Source organism: Cervus canadensis, chromosome 7 (assembly GCF_019320065.1).
Source record: "Cervus canadensis isolate Bull #8, Minnesota chromosome 7, ASM1932006v1, whole genome shotgun sequence".
Taxonomy (NCBI): Eukaryota; Metazoa; Chordata; class Mammalia; order Artiodactyla; family Cervidae; genus Cervus; species Cervus canadensis.
The window spans coordinates 88,259,796-88,281,162 of record NC_057392.1 but is presented as its reverse complement, the minus strand read 5'-3'; the positions used below and the strand labels follow the sequence as shown (position 1 = coordinate 88,281,162).

Genomic DNA, 21,367 nt, shown 5'->3' with positions numbered 1-21,367 from the left:
CAACACGAAAAGAATACCAGGGGGAAAATTGACAGAGAAGAATAACAGGAAGATTAGTCATTTCTGGAAGGAAAAAAAGGTGGGGAATGGGGGAAGAAGTATTTTAAACAGGAAGGGGGAACTGGAAGTACCAGTGCTAACAGACAGATAGGAGCTCATTACAGGGCAGAACTGGACTTTAAAAAAAGAAATAATACTGGCCACATTTAGTTACAACATATAGTGTTTATGTCAATAACAAACAAAAATAAAATGGGGACATTTTTCTGTTAGGGATTCAGAGAAATAAAAGAAATGATGTTGAAATAAAAGAGAGATATTTACTCCTTGGCCCAACTGACCTGGCTTAGGTCACACAGCAGTGTCCAAGTGCCTAAAGAAAATGGATTTCTTTTAAAACAGGCAAACATTCTACTGTTTTCAAGTGTTGGGTAAAACAAAAACATTCTGGATGTCTTAAAAAAGTGTGCTACTTGGTTTGAAATAATTTTCACTTATTGTTTACTTATCTGACAACTGAAAAGGCAACAATCTCCAAATACTTTTAAGAATTGTTTCTATAAATTCTCAAAAATATAAACTTAACTCTATATATCAGATGAAGTATATGTGTGTCACAGTCCCTGTAACAGAAAACAAGAAAGTTAACATCACAAGTGGTGTGTGTGTTGGTAGAATCCTATTAATCCTTCATTTCTGTTAGGATCATTCATGGAACAGCTTTTGCTGGACACGCTTTCCAATCTCTCTGAATGTTCTCATCTGTCAAAGAGTAATAATAATATATCTTTGTGTAATAAGGATTAGATGAATTGATAGACACAGATCTGGAAGTGGCATTTTGTCTTCCTACTTTTTATCCGATATCCAGATATTGAAACACAGGCTTGTATGGCATATTTCCAACTAACCAACGTGGGAAGATGGATCATTGTAGTAGAAGCTCTTACGGATGCCTTGATGCTTCAAATGTCTTATGCTAGGTTACATATGTATCTGTACTTGACATATAAAACTGTTACTTCTGTTGGTCATCCCTCAGTAACTACAGTAAACAGTAAATTACATAAAAAGTAGTTTTCAAGAAAGTAGATATCTCTAAGATTATATAATCACACCAGGACAAAATTTGTATATTCTCCTATTTAGAAAAAATGTAAATGCAGAAAGTATGTATGTATGTTGAAACACATACATACGAATGTATTTGGCTTATGTATATTGAAATAAAGATATCAAATTTTAAAAGGTTATCTAACTAATGTAACTTTAGAGACCCAAGACTACTGTTATTTTAGGTAACCACGTGGGACATATTTTATGTCACTTCATTTATAGAAATACGATATGCAGTCAGGTAAGCATTTCCTGTTGATTTTATGATAAGTTGCGATACTTGCATGACTCATATACACACACTTCCTGAGATAAAGTCTGATTCCAGCACAGAATAACCAGTTTGCACGAACGCCAAATACTACTAAAAAGTTCTCTCTCTTCCTCACTCACTCACTTTCTCTCCCTTTCTGCCCTTACCCACATGCAGACACTCTTTCCATATACACACACACCCAGCCTCCCAGGCATAATTTCGTAGGAAATGTTTATTTTCCCAACTGCAGAAATTTCCCAACTACAGAAAACAAACCTTATCTCAAACACTGAAAGTCCTTCCTTTTCCTGGTTTGGAAATACTAAGTCATTCTTGGAGATTTTCTTTAGCCAGCATTTAGGTATATTTCAAGCATAAAATGTTGTGAGGACAAAATGACTCAGAAATTTGTAATGCAGAATTAAAGCTTTCCACTTTTAGGTCACCAGTACATATCTTGCTGACTTGTGTTAGTTAAGGATTGATTACAGTTGGTACGCTGTTTAATTTCCAGAAGAAGCTGGGAGGCTCACTGCAGCTCTTCCTGTTTTGATCTGTGTACGGGCTAGAGTTGGTGCTTATTAATATATTTCTTTGCAGATAAAGCCAAGTTCATGGAATTAAATAAAAGAGAGCCGACCTGGTAGGAGTTGATGAATAAGAAGCTGTTAATTTAGTCATCCACAAACATAAATTTATTGTCTGACACCTTTCTAAAAGTAAAGTTTGTTAAAATGATCAGAATCATATTTCTAAGTTTTTAATTGCAGTCATTGACAGCAAGATGTAAGAACTGTAACTTCAGTAGATAAGACAAAGAGTCAGAATGACTATATATATATATAATATATTTATTTATATTCGTATGAAATTCAGATGACTGCATCAATGAGTCATCATCTTCCTCGTCTGTCACTCAGCAGTGCCAAGGTCGTAAAGTCATTTGTTATGTTCTGTCTTATGTAAAAGCCCATGGAATTATTTTATTTTTTCTCACCCAAAAAATTCCAGAATCTATTTCTAAAAATCTTGAATAATTTGTTTTAATTCAATGTTAACATTGGACATTGAGATAAATTTAAATTTTGTTGTCAGCAAAGAGAAAAATCAAGCTTATGTGGATACAGTCTATAATTCCAATTCCTAAGGATTTCTGCAGAGAAGGTAGTTGTCTGAAAATAGGGTAAAGAATCGTCATCTTCCTTCTGTGGAAACTTTTGATTGTAAAAATAATTGAGAGTAAATAGGCTCTAATGCATCACCCCAGGCTGTGCCACATGGGTATGTAGATTTCTTCCTGCTAAATGCCACCAAATGGCTGCATTTCTTACAGCTGGTGGCTAAATTCTTGCAGAGGGTAGATACCTTTACCATAACTGTATTTTCTCTCTGAAGTTTTCATGGATTCTTATGGTAATTTATATCAGGTTAAAGCCAAAAAAAAGCTAAAGCTAGCCAAAATTTGTCCAGAGAGTTAGACTTGCTGCCAAATTAATTGCTTGGTCTCAGTATTCTTGTTGGTTTCTCAGACTTACACATGGTTCCCTAGATGCTTGATTTGAGCTGTCTGACATTCCCCAGATGGCTTTGTGTCCTTAAGAGCTAATTCAAAGAAGGTCATTTCAGCTGCTGAATATTCAAAGAAGTATCCTGGTCGAAGGTTGATTGCAGCCAGTGTCTCAAGGGATGAACCTAGGATTTCTGAAGCTTCCTCTGAGCTCACAGTTATTGTCTTGGCCCTACACATGATAACATTTATTTGCCAGCTATGGGAATAAAAATAAATATGACTCTCAGCAGTGGTAATCCCCCCAAAAAGAATGACTGACACTGTGAGGATAATAATGTTACTACTCTGTTATTGCCTCTGAAAATATGATATGTGGAATAAAGCATGACACTGAGTTTGTCCTTTTTAAAATCTGAGAATAAAACATTTGTAAATTCCTTAAATGTAAGCATCATTAAGAAAAATGATAGAATTATGTATTGTATAAGCTTATCTACTTGTTAGCTGCTCAGTTGTGTCCGACTCTTTGTGACCCTATGAGCTGTAGCCTGCCAGGCTCCTCTGTCCGTGGGATTCTCCAGTCAAGAATACTGGATTGGGTAGCCATTCCCTTCTCCAGGGGATCTTCCCGACCCAGGGATTGAACCTGGGTCTCCTGCATTGCAGGCAGATTCTTTACCGTCTGAGTCACCAGGGTATATGACCTTATGTACTTCCTACCTACGTTTTTGAAAAGGAGCAGGGGTAGAGGATCCTTCTAACCCACCAGGGTTCTGGCCAGAGCTGACATTTCTTATCTCCTTTATTTAAGAATCTAACATGTTTCAGGAGGCAATAGAGAGTAGGCGTAAACCCAGAACCACTTTAGGAACTACATTCCCTGAATCCAAAGTTCACATTTGCTGTTTACAATTCTTATGACCTTTGGCAACGTCCTTAACATTCCTACGCCCCTAAATAGGAACATATTTACCTTATTGACTTGTTTTGAATCTTGAAGAAGTAAAGGGCTTACGAAATTCTAGGGCACACAATAAGTACCATATACATATGATCTGTTTACCTAAACTTTGTAAACCAGAACTGATACTGCAGTTTTCACAACATGTTTAAGAGCTCCAGGCCTGGAACTGTCTATAACCTGGGTTCAGTGATCATTTTTGAGCCCTGTGACCTTAAACATGTGGCATAACTTGACTGAGCCTCAGTTTTCTCATTTGCAAAATGGGGCAGTAGTAATACCTGATTTTGTTACTGTGAAGATTAAATGGGGTAACACATGTAAAGTAATGAATGCCTGGCACTTCTTGGGCATGTGGTATATGTTAATTACTGTTCTGATTTTTACTTTGATGTTTAAGTGAACATGTGAAGTATTGATATGTGAGCAACATGTGATACTCAGAATCCATGTATGCAGGGTTTCAGTTTTGCTAATGAGAATTATTATTTACTGTGCAGAGAATACATGTGTTGGTGTTTATAGTTATTTTCTAATAAGTAAATAACATTTACTTATTAGGAGAATAATAATAATGTGTTTTTCAGTTACTCTTTGTTAGGCTATTTAGATTTTTTAAAAAAACCTTAATTTTTTTTTTTATCTGTGAGATTTGAGTGCTAGATAAATTAGTTAAATAAAGTAAATGCTTTGTTAGTGATTTACCTTCTATGTCCAGACACATTCTAGCCACTCATTAAGTTAAGCACTACGGGGAGGAAAAGCAACTCATCAATAACATAAAAATGGGAATGGAAGAGAGAAGCAGAGAAGACATTGCCTCTTCTGTAAAATAAAGTTCATGAGACCTGATATTTCCCCATCTGTCGGGAGTGTTGTAAAGATTATGAAAACATTAGCGTTTGTAAAATGTAACTCTGTGCCAGAAAGGCAAATAGAGTATAATGAAAGAAGCGACCAAAGTTGCATGATGACATTTATTTCATATGGTAACATCCCTTTTTTTCATTAACAGGAAATGTTAGGGCAAAGTACCCGCTTCTTAGGAGTGGGAAAGGTAAATGAAAATCGAACAAAGATTCATCAAGTCTTCTTTATGATAACGTAAACCTTTAAGACTGTGTTTTCCATAGAATTAGAAACGTGGAATTTCATAGTAAAAGTGTATTTATCACCTTGTTTGGGGAGCAGATTTTAAGCATGATCACAGGAAAACACCTGTTTTGACACTCTGTGGGGAAGGTGCGAACATTCGGGCAAACTCTGTCTAGGTGTGGCGTAAACAAGAGTGCTTTGGCTAGCATCCTGCAAGGAGTCGGGTCTAAACGGTCTGCTCCAGCTTCTGCTGCTGCTGCTGCTGCTAATATTGCTGGGAAGGACAAGTGGCTGACCTGGCGTACCCTTCACTCTGGTGCTGCCCCGGTCACTCAGGAAGTGTTGCTTAAGGGAACCTCCGGGATCCTTTTCATGGCACCATGGCAAGAAGAAGCAGTATCTTATCTATTGAAGATAAAGCGTGGAATTGGCTAATGGATGCTGGTGAGTGAATAAGGCAAGTGGGGAGTCAGTTTACTAAGATACCTTGTGGGCAGACCCGCTCTCTTGAGGACTGAGGTGGCGTCCCTGGGAAAATGGCATCTATAGTCTGAATCTCAGACCTTTGTTTTAGAAAGAAATCATAGTGTTAACGCTGGTGACCTGATCCATGATACCATGTATGTTCCATTAATGAAATTCCTATTTATTCCCAGCTTGACCACTTGAAAGTTCTAATCCTGAAGTTTGTTAGCTGTCTCAGTATATGGAGTAGATGTTATTTCTTAGGCCCTATTTAATTTTCATTCTTGTTTTTCACTTGACTCACTGTGATTTTTTTTTTTAAATAACTTTTCAGTATATGAAAGAAATTATTTTTCCTTTCAAATCTAAATGAGCCACTCCTTTTTTCAACACAATAAGAATATAGAATTTTAAATTAAGAGACTATATAGCACACATAATTCTTGCTAGGAATATTCTTTTCAATTCAAGATAATTATGTAAGGAAATTAGTAAGATGCTGTTCATATTAGTCAGATAGTTGCTCAGGATGAATCTTTGACATTAGCAATAAAGAAATTTCATTGCTAATGTATTTAATTGCCAATATAAGATAGTTTCCTTAAGCGAGTTTCTTGATGGGTAAAATGAATAATTGAATGAGCTAACCCGTTCCAGACCTCTTACCTGGAAAATTCCATGGATGGAGGCACCTGCTAGACTATACAGCCCATGGGATCGCAAAGAGTCTCACACAACTAAGAAACTTCACTTCTCATCTTAGTTTTTCTCACTCTAAAATTTTCTCCCCCGAAAATTTCCTTTCCCCAAAGTAGAGGCCCATTTTTGATAATCCTACTATGAGATTTGAAATACATATGTATCTCTTCCATCTTATAATTTATATCAGAGGTGAATATGTGCCAATTAATTAATAGTTTACCTGTATCTTTCATGAAAAGATTGGAAGATACAGAAATATCAGGTTTTTCATAGAGATGTAGACCAAGTTTTTCCAGAATAATTAATGTATGATTAATAAAGTATTTTAAAAAACTTTGACAATCAAATTTAGGAATTTACTCAGAGCATAGTAAAGGCCCTGACAAGCCATGACTTTAATGTCATTTCAATTTTTAAGAACTCTATTTGACCATAACTGCCTCTCCCCCATCATCTGTGCTTCTTTGAGAAGTGCCTTTCACAAGTGGCAGGACTATTCAGCCAGTAAATATATATTGAGCACCTACTGAAGGAACTAGCTGCCCCCTCCAGTATTCCTGCCTGGAGAAGCCCATGGATGGAGGAGCCTGGTGGGCTGCAGACCATGGGGTCACAAAGAGTTGTCAATGACTGAGTGACTAACACACATGACACCTACTCTGTTCCCAGGTTATCCAGGTGCAGGAATACAATTGCAAGCACCTTTGTCAAAAATGTCTTCCTTTGTGATGCTTACCAACGGGGAAGCAAACATGGCTTAGATTATCTAATCATGCTACTTTTAGGAAGATACTTTAGTAGCAATATCATGTTTATTTTTAAAAAGCCACTACCAACTTTCCTATTTTCACTGACAATCCTGACATGCTGTTCTGTCTGAAGAGCTTATAATTGAATGGACTGTACTATTTTAATTGGTGACGTTAATTCAGTTTCTCGTCCTCTCTTCCACATTTTTTATTTGTATGTTTTAGTTTTTGTTGTTTAGATTATTGAAATTGATTTTCATGAGAGGGATTGAGAAAAGAGGTCAGAAAACAAACTGTAATTTATTTTTAAATATTTTATTTAAAGTCAGACTTACTACATTGGAAAAAAAGTCAGCTTCCATTTGGTTTCCACCGTAGGGACTCACTTCATCTTTTCTTATGCAAACCTATCATATTGACATAATTGTGTCTTTAAAAAATTAAGCTTTAGTTCAAACAAACATCTGTCTCCACTTAGGCACTGTTTATACAATAAAAGTATTTTTAAAGGGAAATTCATATTCCTCATCCTCTTACACAATCTCAGTTCTCTCAAATTTAAAATACTAGCTGCCTGGGCAGTACTTACTATTTTGTAGTATAAGGATTATTTCATTTTATAAAAATATCTGACCCTTAGTGACTTACTGGACATAAGTTTTGCCCAAGCAAGTACTGCTTTTATTGCATGTTATTAACATAATATATATGACATAACCACATGTATATGAGACTGGGGATGGAAGTCAGCCTTTCCCAGCACACAATAATTGAGTTATTTGACACCAAGTAAATAGATTATTATTACTCTTCTAGTTAACTTGGACTTAAAGTTTTATATATATATACACACACACACATATATAAGCAAATACCCAAAGTCAAGATTACACACACAGAACTTATATTAGGCAGTAGTATTTCTTTTCATTTAATTCTAAAACAATATAAAATATTATGCATGGTTAATTTGCTTCTCGTCTTGAGAAACTGACAGTTCCTAAATGAGTCTGATCGTTTTAATTTTGATTCATATTAGGGATTATTAAAGTTCTTTCAGAGTTTATATTTAGCCTCTAGCTTGATTTTATCCAGCTCATTAAAGCAAAATTGTTTTAGGGTCTGTCTCTTGTAGCTGTTTAATATTTAACATTCACTGGGCTCCTCAAGATAAGTTTCTGAAGGTTTGTGAGCAGTTGAAGAGCTGTGAATAGTGGTTAACAAGCCATAGGTGTCTCCATGGAAAATAGAATATTGTGAAGCCCAGATTTAGGAGAATCTCAGTGAGTAGTTATCCGACAAAGCATTAAAAACTGCTGAGTTAAGCTCATTTTTCTTTCTGCCTCCTCTTTTTTCTCTTTTTTCCATCTCTGCCTCATCTCTGAACACTCTTTGTTCACTTCTTTTTCTTTTTATTCTTCTTATCTCATTGAATTCCTTCAGTCTCCCTCATCTGATCATAATAGAAAGTTATGTGTTTGATGAAACATGTTGTATTTAAGAAGGAGTTTTAATGGTTTCTCAATTTAAAAAATCAACTGGGTTTAACCTTGCCGTCTTCTCATTTTCTCCTCTCGTAGTGGATAACTTTGCCTTTTAATCTCTGTAGTCTTGTGGATCAGCGCCCTGTGACTTTTTTGTATTTGTAAATTCCCTTATCTTAATATACATGTTATAATAATGTGATTTAGGAATTTTATGCCACTTACTAGATTTTTAACCTCAACTCCAGTAGACATACTATAATATGTCTTCCTTACTTTTCTTTCTAGAACTAGAGTGCCGTCTGCCCCCTCAGCTGTGTTTTGGCTGTATGTGGGATGCTAGAGTGGCCTGTCCTCGTGTATTTTGTTGCACTTTGCCATTGCTTCTTATATTCTGTTGGTGAATTTTGGTGGTTCTTTTCAGGCGCTTCTTGAGTCTGTGCTACTTGGCCCCATCCCCTTGCTCCCTGAGGGTCTCATGCTGTGTGGTCGTGTCTCCACCTCCTTGGCCCTGTCCGTTGACAGACCCTTGGGTCCCCCGATGGCTGCCTCCGAACCCCTGTGAGGGCGGGGATATCCCTCCCCTGCTGCTACAACTGAGCGCCCTGCGCCGGGTACCACGTGGCCCTCTACACCTGCTTTCCGTTGTTAAGGCTTCCCAAGCTTTGGCTGTGGCTCAGTGATCCTGCCGTCAGCACCCTCAAGCTTTCCTAGCCTCGACTCTCAGTGGTAGCAGCAGGTGTTGGGATCTCTCCAAGCCCCTAAGACCCTGGGAGCAAGAGAATGGCCGCTTGACATAGACCTCAGGAGTTTTCAAAGCACCAAGAAACCTCTGCAGAAGATATGTAAAGGTAAGATTCTGATTTCTCCAGGAAGCTGCTCTGGATGCTGAACAACCTGCAGCCATTAACTTGTTGTAGACTCCATAGGTAGGCTATCCTTGGGCAGCTCTGTATCTGATGATAGAACCAAAGTAAAACACTTTTAGGAATTTGGTGTGATAGTCACATTTCTATTTGATTTTATTTAGATTAAACTTGACGCTGAGTAGATTTTTAAAAAATACTTTTTCCATCCTTTGAAGTGGAATTTGTGAAGGACCTTTTGGCTTTGTGTATCTTGTCAGAGAATCTTGTTGAGAGTGGAAACAGTTAAAAATAAAATAGAAAGTATCTGTTTTTCAAATGCCTGTATTTTATTTACCTCTCCCTTCATGTTGAAAACCAGAAACATGAAATGGTTATTTCTTCACATTCTTCAAACTCAAATTCCGAAGTCCATAATTAATTCAGAAGGAATGAGAAAGGCAGCTCAGTTCATGGTGGTGCCAGGATACATTATTGTCCTTTGTCAAAAATTACTGCTTGTTGTTCTAAATGTAGCAGTCTCTTTTCTTTGAGAATTTAATTTCTTTTTTTTTTTTTTAAGAGATTATTTTCCTGCCTGTATTTCTTGGGGGAAGATTTCGTTCCATTTACATGTAAAATTCTGGATTAAGAATCCTTGTGGGGGTGTGTGAGGGATGAGAGAGACCACAGCAGTGTGTTGGAGTGAATGGCACAAATCATCTCTTCAGCATTATCGCTTTTTTGGCAACTGTTACTTATTTATAGACTTTATTCTTTATTTTGCCTCCATTCATGGACATTATTCTGGAAAGTGTTATTAAGACACTTCTAATATGAGGTCGTTGGCAGCCTTACTATCAGTTCATGCCTTCTTTTTTGCTCCCTTTGTTTTCTTCTCAATAAGGACTTAATCTCTTAATTGATTCCCTGTAGTTGGAATCAAGGCTATTATTAGCTTACTGTCACACTGAAACACTTTTATCTCAATAAGCAAAAATGTTACAGACTTTAAAAATGAAAAAGAAGTTTTGACCAATAGCTGTACAAAATGAAATAGAAGACTCATCTTTGATGGTGCTATTTTAGCATGTGTATTTTTAAGACTAAAAGATGTTCAACCAAATATTTTATTTACAATTGAAAATATTCAAGTTTTAGTCCCTCTAGACTTTGAAGCATAAGGAAATGGAATGTTCTGCTGTCTTTCTAATGCATCTAATTGAGTAATTAATTTCACATGTAAAAACAGAAAAGGGAGATTTTAATCCTTTGATTCTTAACATTTATAATGAGTTTACAGTTTTAAAAAATGTATGGCACCGTAGAAGTTAGGAGTTTGCATTATTCTCAAGTTTGCTTGTAGAATGCTTTATTTCTGTTTTATTATCTAGAATTCTTATATTCTACTGGAACAAGAAACAGAATATACATATAAAATTATATATATGTATAAAATTTTAAAATGATTTAATTAAGTGAAGACAGAATGATAGATTGTACTTATGGCCATTTGTAAAATGTTCTTACAATTTTAAAATTACTTTAAAAGCATTTTTAGTGGAACATAATCAATTAGTGATGTTCATTGTATTTAATGTTTTATGAAGAAAGTAACTGCATGTAAGCAGGACACAATATCGTAATATTTAGAATTTAGCAGTTGCTTTTTTAAGGCATACAGAAAGGTACAAGATATCACATATTAGTGGTGTCATTAAGATCTTAGCGGTTAGCTGCATAGAATAAATAATAGTAATAAATAAATTGAATAAATTATAGAATGACTATTTTGGAGATAAGGAAATGGAGGACCAATAATTCATAATTTCTTAAGCTCAGAGACAAGACCAGAATCCAAGTCACTGAATTCTAACCAATGCACTTCTTTGTATGTGATTCTGTTTCTTAAAGTTACAATACATTTGAAGGTCCAGAGCAATGTCGGCAGAGCAATGAATGGATTCTAGGACTAGAAGAGATTTTCTTCAGTATTTAGAGTTTCTGAGCATGGCTCATAAACCTGATTTCACTTCTCCAGTGTAGCATGATTGGGGCCTTTAGAATTTCTTTTTTATTTCTGCTTTGTTTAGTGTGGCTTTCATTGTATTAAGAGTTTGAAAAGCACAGTGGAAGGATCATTGAAATATTTTTGTTTAACGAGAGTGTAGTAGAACTTCTGCCATCCCATTTATTTCAGTTTATGATCCGTAAATTTGACAATCTTCCAAAAATTTAAATTCTTAAAGTTGAAAAGATTAGACCTGTATGCAACTGTAGGCAGTATGTTTTCTGTTTCTAAGCAGAAATTATAATTGACTTCCCTTATTTCCAAAATTAAAAAATTATTCAATTTGCAACTTTCAAGGTATCTATTTATGGTACCATAAGGTGGGGAGAATGTGCAGTCTCTGTAATACAGTAAGTGTATTTGTGTGAAATTACTTGATATATTTATTAATTAAATGAATTCTGGTTGCCTGACTTGAAATTATTACTTCAAAATTCAAATTCTCCCTGATTTTACCACACGGCTGTCAGCACTTGGGGTTTACCAGGTGCCTCAGTGGTAAAGAATCTGCCTGCTGATGCAGGAGACATGGGTTTGATCCCTGAGTCAGGAAGACCCTCTGATGGAGGGCGTGGCAACCCACTCCAGTATTCTTGCCTGGAGAATCCCATGGACAGAGGAGTCTGGCAGTCCATGGGGTTGCAAAGAGTTGGACATGACTGAGCGCGCGTGCGCACACACACACACAGTATTATCACTTAGTAGGACCTTGCTTAGGCTCTTTTACTATGATTCTTGGGGAAGTATAATTGTAATCCAGTCCTTTTGCTTGATGTCCAAGATGCTCACTATCCAAGACAGACCTAGGGGGAAAATGTGTGCAAAACTAAGACTATAAACTCTGATTTCTCCTTTAAGAAATTTCAATTTAAAAATTACTTAAGTGCTAGAGTATTTTGGAACAGAAACTTACAATGCTTACTTTAGAAAAAAGTATGAAGTACTTATTCACTGAAAGTGTTAAAAGTCTTAGGCTAGTTCAAAAACTAAGGTCTGCTTAATCCCAATCATAATGATCCCTGAGTATTTACACTGTCACTCAGCTCATAAGACTCACGCCTCTCAATTTCCACTGGTTTCTATTTTCCATCTCTTCCTTGTGCCTTCTTGGAGAGTATGAGAGTTGTGCAGAATCGTGGGCTATGAGCAGAACATTTATAATTGACACTGAGAAATGTCAAATGTACATAAACCTTAAATGATCTATTTCCTGTTATAACAAATAAATCAAAGTTGCCAGCCTTGTTAGACATTTCTGTGTAGAAAAGAAAGGAGAAAACAGAGCTGAACTTGATTCAAGCAAATGAAAGAAAGGCCAGATCTAGGGACGGTCTCAGACACTGACATTTTTGATACTTTAGGGGTGTTTTTACATTCCTCTAAAAAGTTCAGTATCCTTTTTTGTTGTGTGGAAATGAAAGCTTATTGAATTATTTAAGGTTAAGATATGTCTTTAATTGTAATTTATTGACTACCTACTACTTCTGGTCATTACAATAATTATCTCATTTATTCTTCGCAGAAACACCCGGAAGTGTGTAGTACTACTTTACCTTACAAATGAGGAAACAGGCTAAGAGAAGTTGAATAATCTGCTCAGGATACCATAGCTGGCCCCAGGGATTCCAACTTAGGACGTATGGCTCCAGCGTCCGTACTCAGAGATCCTATTAATTGTAAATTCCGGCAGTGAGTGCTGGTTCCCAGATTCAGTCCTGCCCATGTTTATGACCTAGTGCCATTAAGGCGCTCCTTTTATACCCCTCCCAACTCAGTCTAGGTTGCCGGTTATCACTGGCTATTTGAGCTTGAAGAGGTGACTTACTATCCTCTTTTAGTCATAGTCCCACTTGCTCTGAAATAGGAGCAATATTATCTCCTTGTCTTTTTATGAAAATTTAGTTTAATTTGATGAGAGTGTATGCCAGGCACTCAGCACAGTGGCTAGCATATAGAAAATAGCTATTGAATTGTTGATGCTATGATGTAATTTTCTCAAGGTCACACAACTAAAAAGTGATTGAGTCGGAATTCAGACCCAAGTTTGTAAGACCGAAAAACTAAACAAGAACATGTACACACATACACACTTTCCACAAAGCAACAACAATAGCGACAGGATAACAACCGAAGAGCAAAAACTCATGCTTTCTTCAAACTCTGATGCCTCTTATGCCTAACCATACCTTTTATGATGATTGAATCATGATGTCCTGAATGCTGTTGGGAAAAGTAGCATGGCTTAGTGGTTCAGGGGCAACTAGAGGGAAGGCTTTCAAAAATTGGAATTCTAGCTCCATTGCTTGCAAATTATTTGGTATTGGGCAAATTACATAACCCCTCTACAGCTCTTTATCTAAATGTGAAGCTAATAATAGTACCTATTATATTGGGTACAATGGCAAAAAGTTATGTAAATTAAATAACTCCTTTAATAAATGACTTTCATTAATAATTAATTGAGATGTACATATTTCTTTTAAAATATGGTATGTTCACAGAATGAGATGCATGGTTATGAAAATCCAAGATGGGTTGGATCCTGGTAATTATATGATCTGCCATTCTTCAAGAATCAATATGTTTTCACTGTCAGTAGCAGGCCCGTAGATAAAGATGGGGGAAAGTCATCAAAGATCAGAACTGACCCAAATATGGAGTGGTTTTGCCATCAGGAAGGTGGATGAACTGCTCTCAATTGGTAATATTAGTGACTGGTATCATGGTCACCAGCTGATGGGAATATGTGGGCACAGTCTGGTTAAGCAGGTGGCAGGTAGTAACAGTGTTCTTTCCCTTTTGAAACAGAATACCAAGCAGCAGCTGGGGTTAAGTCCTGGAGAGAGAGAGTGTTAACTTGGACTGAGCATCAGAGGTTAGCCTTGAACACTCGTCAGAGCAGGGACTTCTGCTCACCTGTCTAACCTCCTTTACTAGATTCTCAACTTCTTGAGGTCAGAGAGGCTTATTATATTTCTTTACAATGCCTTGTACAGGCTCTGGGAAATAGCGTACACTCTGTGCATGTTGATAATTAAAGGAAAGAATAGATGTTCTAGAAATGAGACAGAAGAACTCATTTAAGGATATCACAGCCATCAAAGGGACTGGAACGGAAGACTGTAGTTGCAGAAGCCTAGCCTGCCCTGGGGCTCCTTCAGGGACAGTTGTTATTTGGTTGTCGAGTCATGTAGGACTCTCTTGCGACACATGGACTGCGGCCTGCCAGGCTCCTCTGTCCTTGGGATTTCCCAGGCAAGAATAGTAGGTTGCCATTTCCTCCCCCAGGGGATCTTCCTGACCCAGGGATTGAACCCACATCTCCACTCCTGCATTGCAGGCGAATTCTTTACCATTGAGCCACCAGGGAAGCCTCCCTCAGGGACACAGAGAAGGGTTAAAGGCAGATCCTAGGGGTGGACCAGGGGACTGAATGTATGTAATCTTTGTAATGACAGGTTTAGGTCCTGGCAGAATTGAGACTGTCGTTGTAGCCTGATTAATGAATGCAGGAATAAAATATTCCCAACTGTTTATAAAACGTTTCAAGCTGAGGACATATTTAAAAAATTAAAAGCTATTGGAATCAATTTACATTCATTTTTTCAGACAGTTAAAGATGATATTTCTGGCATCAAAAACCCAATTTTCATGCCAGATTTGAAGAAAAATGCATCTGTAAATGTGTCGTTAATGTATATGCCCATATATAAAGAAGTTATCAAAATACAGTTTTAGATATGTAAAATTGTAATTTGTAGTATATGAGTGAAATGAGCTTATGCTGGTGATATGGAAAGTCAGAGTATAATTATAAAAGTTGAAATATTTGTGGGGAATGGTTGGTAAAATTTTATTTAGTACAAAATTTACTCCTTTTTTGATGTCTATTCTCCAAATAATAAGGTAAAAGCATCTTTCAATCAAAGTTTGTATTAAAAACATAGTGAAGTGAAGCAAAAGTCACTCCGTCGTGTCCGACTCTTTGTGACCACACAGACTGTAGCCTGCCAGGCTCCTCTGTCCATGAAATTCTCCAGGTCAAAATACTGGAGTGGGTAGCTGTTCACTTCTCCAGGGGATCTTCCCAACCCAGGGATCAAACCCAGGTCTCCCGCTCTGCAGGCAGATTCTTGACTGTCTCTGCCAGCAGGAAAGCCCAATTAAAAACATGAAACACATTCAGAAGAAAAGTAGCTTTTCTTTAGCATAACAATTTTACGTTGATACTTGAATTGCCATGAAGGTGTTTTTAGGTAAACCGAAGAGACAAGCCCATCATTTGGCATGTGTAGATCAGACACATTAACGTACATTCACACCCAGGATGTTGTGTGCTACCACCTGGAGGATGGCTGTTTAGAAAACTTCAGCTGAGAGTTAAAATCAGGCCAAATGTTTCCTGGAACATTTGTGTCTCTTTAATTTGAAAAAGACCATATGTTTCAGTAGTACTTTCTATAATATTAAGATAGCTGGAACTTTCCAGGGTATCTCAACAACAAACTCTTAAAGCAAGGGTGAAATTATTACACATTTAAAAAATTTTGCTTTGGGCATGGAAGTGGAAAAATCATCACCAGCACAAGCACATTATTTTGTGGAAAGTAGGGTCCATCCCTGCTTTTGTTTTCAAATGTGCCTATAAACTCAGCATCATTTCCCAGTTTCTCTCTGTATGTGCAGAGATGTTTACAGAGATGTATGCATACTCACACCCACACCCAAACACACAGGTACACACACACATGCACATGAACACGTTTGCTTATCCCGTAAAGGATTTACACCAAAACAGAAATTGCAAGATGTTATCTCTATCATTCTCTTCAATCATTTGCCTTTATGACTGTGCGTCCCTGAATTACATATGGGTCTAGCATACTATTTGTTTGAGGAAATACCCTGGCAGTGCTTTTTTTTTTTCTCCTTTTTCTCATTTCCTGATGGCTGCTTTTAGTTTATTTGGTCAATTCATCAAAGTGAGTTTTAATTAGGTGGTAAGTTTGAGATGTTACTGAAACTGTATGTAGTAACTAACAAAAGTTACACTCGTCATAAAATCTTTTACATACGAAATAACTTAGATACCTGAGTGTCGATTTCACCTCCCAACCTTTGCCCTGCATATGTTCTTGGCAACTTAATCTGTTCTGTTTTATCCTTTTAATAACATAAGAGGGAGTGGTAGAAATAAAATTAGTGGGATCCCTCCCTGAGGAGAATTTAAAAATTGGAAATAAAAGTGTCAGTGTTAAGGGAGAAAATGTAAATAAGTTGAGCAGTGCTCAATAATCATCACCAGTTGTCACTCTTGATTTCCTATCTGGCAGTTGGCCTTTGATATATGAATTTTTTTAAAGATATTTATAATTAAAAAAAAAAAAAGAGGGACTTCCCTGGTTGTCCATTGGCTAGGATGCCACAGTTCCAATGCAGGGGGCTTGGGTTCCATTCCTGAGTAGCTGGATTCCGCATGCTGCAACTAAGGCCTGGTACAGCCAAATAAGTAAATAAATATTTTTTAAAATGTGCTGCATGAAATAAGTCAAACAGATATTTTTAAAAAAGCACTTTTTATTTAGATGGACCGCTGTATAGTTAAACCACGGTGTATGAACATGTGTGTATGTGCGTCATTTATTAGATGTAATTTGCAGAAACTCTTTCCCTGTTTCTACATAGAATTGCAAATATGCTGGTGAAGCTTGGCAGTTAGCGTTGATTCTGGAGCCAGGTAGCAAAGGTTCACACCTCACCTCCACCACTGACTGACTGTGTGTGTTTCCTTGTGTAAGTTATTGGACCTCTCTGAGTTTCAGTTATCTCGTCTTTATAATAGAGATAATAGTGAAACTATAAGATTGTTTTGAGTGTTAAATAAATTAATAAATCACTTAGAGCAGTGCATGGGCATACACTGGATATTCAATAAGCTGTCGTTGTCTTGCTTTTGTTCTGTGATTTGTTTCTAACAGAACTGTTTACTTAGCCTCATTTTATGAGGTAGGGGTGATGGGAGCTGACAGTCCGAGAAAAGAGGTGAAACTGAAAGTTGTGAGACTGTTTCTTAGCCAGGAGGTCAACTGTGTGTTAGTTGCTCAGCCTTATCTGACTCTCTCTGACCCCGTGGACTGTAGCCCGCCAGGCTCCTCTGTCCATGGAATCCTCCAGGCGAGAATACTGCAGTGGGTTGCCATTTCCTTCTCCAGGAGGTCAACTGCCAGAGGCCAAATTCATGTGGTAGTGTGGAGTCCCAAACTTACAAAAGCTTATGAATGACTGCTGGGAGGGAACTGCACTTAAAACAGAGATAATCTGAGGTTACATCATTGGGAGAAGGGGCCTAGCAGTGCCACCCTTTTGGAAGATTTAGAGAATCATTCACAAAGGTATCCACATCAATTCTGCATTTCAGTATCTTATAGTCAGAAATTTTTACCAATATCTATTTAAACCATTGTTTCCTTATTTTTTAAAAAAATTGCTACCTTTCACATAAATAGGTTAGACATTATTTTAAAGACAATTTTGGTTAATTCTCTTCTTTTCTTCTTGATTTTCTCCTTATTGTCCTGTCATTTTCCTGAAAAGAGTTTATTTTACCAGGGATAAATGCAAGAGGTTATTTGATGGAATAAACCTGATGACTCTCGGAATGAGGCTGTACTGTGGGGTGACCACACTTGCCTGGGATAGTTCCCATTTCAGTTTTTCGCCTAGACTTTGCTTTACTGTACTGTGGTTAGGAAAATAGAGTCCTGAGTTTTGTTTTCCAAGTTTGCCTAGGCTAATTAAAGCCACCATTGTCCTCTAAAACAGTAAGTTTAGGTTGCCCAAGAGGAAAATACAGAGCACCTTCAATTAAGCATTAAAATAACAAAGGCTTTAGAAGCTGTGTTCATGATTCCTGACCCTGGGTAAGAAAATATGTAGTTTGTATTACATTTTCAAAGATCAGGGTTGAGGGCTTGAACTTGTACTTTCTTTATGTATTTAGAGTTTTGAAACTGTGTTGAATTATTGGCAAACCTTTAATGAACTGTCATATAACAAAGGTTACCTAACTGTACCTTATTAAGATTGTTGCATGGAAATAGACCTCTTTAAAAAGGACATCTCAACTCAGAGGAAAGTTTAATTTTAGTTTCAATTTAGAACCTAGGTTATTTTGAAATGTCTTTACAGGGATTGAAAAACGACATATTGAAAAATAAAGTTATTTTAAAAATGCTAATTCAGTTAATACTTTATTTTTAGTAACAAAACCACAAATTAAGTTAAAATTATCCTTTAATTATTTTTGTTATATTTCTATTCCAAAGATATTTTAAAATTAGATTTCATGTTTAGGTCTTTGAGTAGACCATTTTCTCCCTGTAACTCAAATATACCAGTTCTTATGGAAGCAGGTCAGTTTTTGCTTCATGTTTGTTAAGTTGTCGGCATCTTTTTTCTTTTCACTGAAGTATAGTTGATTTACAGTATTGTTTTAGTTTCAGGTGTATAGCAAAGTGATTTGGTTACATGTATGTTGTTCAGTCACTAAGTTGTGTCCAACTCTGCGACTCCGTGGCCTGCAGCATGCCAGGCTTCCCTGTCCTCCGCTGTCTCCCGGAGTTTACTCAAACTCATGTCCATTGAGTTGGTGATGCCATCTGACCATCTCATCCTCTTTTGACCCCTTCTCCTCCAGACCCCAATCTCTCCCAGCATCAGGGTCTTTTCCAGTGGTAGTACATATATATGTGTTTGTCTATGTTCTTTGAAAAATTTTTTCATTACGGTTTATTGTAATATATATTTACTATAAGATAGACGTGCTATATGTTCCCTGTGCTATAGTTAACCCTTGTTTGCCTGTTTTATATATGGTAGTGTGCATCTGTTATTCCTATACTCCCCCTTCGGTATCATTCCCTCCCCCTTCCCTTTTGGTAAGCTTGTTTGGGTTTTTGCATTTTCCAATGGAAGTCAGGAGCTTTACAACAAAGAAGACTACAAATCATTTATGACTGGGGACAAAGCACTGAACTCTGACTTGGTTATTTAGTTTCTTGTGACAAGTTTCCATTTAATCACCATTTTACCTTGTGCATATCATGTGTCCTTGGAAGCATATCCACCATATTGCCTCCCTGGACCACATGAAATCCGATAAGGATAATGCATAGCACAGCATCTCTTGTAAACTTGAATTTCATCTTATTTGGGAAATAATTCATTTCTCTGACAAGCGAAGTAATTGCAAGTGCAGAAATACTTACTGTAATTAGTAAATATTTGCCTAAATCCTGACCACTAATGGTACACTTGTATTTTGCTCTCATGAAGATGAATACTGAAAACATAATAATTTTTTTAATAATATAATTAGTAGTACAAATTTTAATCTATTTTGAAGAATTGTGAGATGGGGAGAAAAAATGAGTTCAAACTCTTCTTTTCCTTAAAGTTAAGTAATGTGAAAAAGTCAAGATCATATTTAAAATTTCTTTTACAGTTTTGAGACTTTTCCATTGCCTAAAATAATTTTACAAAAGTGAAGGTGAATATGATGGTAAAAAAGTTAAGGTTTAGAAAATAAGCATCTGCCCGTAAGGAAAAAATGGTTTTTTAACAAACATAGATAATACAAAATTTGCTATGTCAACAATATGTATTATTCCCTCAAACAGCTGAATAAGCTAATGTGTATTTATTGAATAAATAAATGTGTTAGTGAAAATGAGTGAGAGGATAAATGAATGGATAAACTTAGTGATAACACTCTTTTCTTCCTGTTTATTATTTTTAGAAAACAATGCTTATTTTAAGGTATCATAAAGAATTCATTGAAAGAAAAAAGTGAAATTCCTCATTTTCTCTTGTGGCAACAACCAGTTGTTAGAGTATGATGAGAATGTCTTAGGTTATAAGATATTGCTTACGTAGGGTGAATTATCCTACCTGAGTTTATAAGATATTGCTTATGTAGGTTGAATTATCCTACCTGAGTTTATAGGGCTTTTGGGAATCAGCAGAGGAGAAAACACAGATAAGCAAAAAGGCAGTTTGTCCTATTCTAAAAATAAATATTTGTCCACTTAATTATATCCTCAATAAGATAAATAGAAATGGATTAAGAAAATTACAGTGGTTTAGAAGAAGTTAATGCGTTCTCTATCCCTATTTTTATTCGATTCTGACAATAATTGTGTTAAAGGGACACCATGCACTATGTATTTTTAAACATTTAGCCAGCACAGTAACATCCCAAAGTATAGAGTATTAAAAAACAGCAGTGGACTTGATATTGTTGTGGCAGGGTTTTAACTCTTGGAAACCAAGGTAGGGGAAACAAAGTAAATGTCAGTATGAAGTTAAGGCTTTTTGCAAGTCTTGGGGCATTATGGAGAGCATAATAAATCTAATAAATCTTCCTACAACATGGGAACAGAAAGAGTAGTTGCAGAAATACACTGAGGTGGGAATTTGGAAAGAAAGGAAGAGGCTCTGCTGACAGGAGCGAGCTCGCATCAGCGTAAGCTCTGGCCACGGTGCCTCTCCTGGGGCTCATTCTGCAGGAATGCATCCCTTGTGCTAAATCGAGTACTTATGTAAACACACTCTGTAGACTTTTGGAAATACTGGAATAACAGTTCTTCAGGGGTTACTACGTAATTATTTCTAACTGTTGCATTTATTTATCTTAGTACCAATTTATAGAGCTAGTCTTTGACTTATGTTACCTACTGTGTCTTGTTTCATCATTTGAAAAAGTACATAAACAACATTTAAGAAAAATGCAAACACCAGTGACTTTATTCGGTGAATAAAACAGCTGGAAACTTATTTCTTATTATTTTGTAAATGGATAGTTGAATGTAACATTATATCCATGGCATGTTGAAAAATAAAAAAGGAAAAAGAATAGAAACTTGGCCTTTGGAATGAACAGCTTTGCAAAACACTAGCTTTTGATTTTATCTGAGCTTTACTGGAGAAAGTTTTTACTATCTCTGCAACGCCTAGAGGAAATCACTGAACTAGAAAAGCTGAATATCATTTCTGACTAATCTCTTAGTCATCCTAATAATAGGAAATTATTTAGTTCCTATTTTTCATAGTAGT

The 21,367-nt window shown here is 36.5% G+C and overlaps 1 protein-coding gene across 34 annotated transcripts in view; it reads left to right on the top strand.

The window, feature by feature from the left end:
• The window catches only part of MBNL1 (muscleblind like splicing regulator 1), a 209,848-nt gene that overhangs the window by 86,404 nt on the left and 102,077 nt on the right, over positions 1–21,367 (top strand). For 2 of the 34 annotated variants that reach the window (XM_043473980.1, XM_043473973.1), the window contains one exon: positions 5,275–5,382. The exons of 31 other annotated variants lie outside the window; for them this stretch is intronic. In XM_043473980.1, coding sequence (XP_043329915.1) covers positions 5,377–5,382 — 6 coding nt within the window. In that variant the 5' untranslated portion in view covers positions 5,275–5,376. Of the gene's footprint in view, positions 1–5,274; positions 5,383–9,167; positions 9,190–21,367 lie in introns of those variants that run through there. One more of the 34 variants, XM_043473982.1, reaches the window with a different exon arrangement.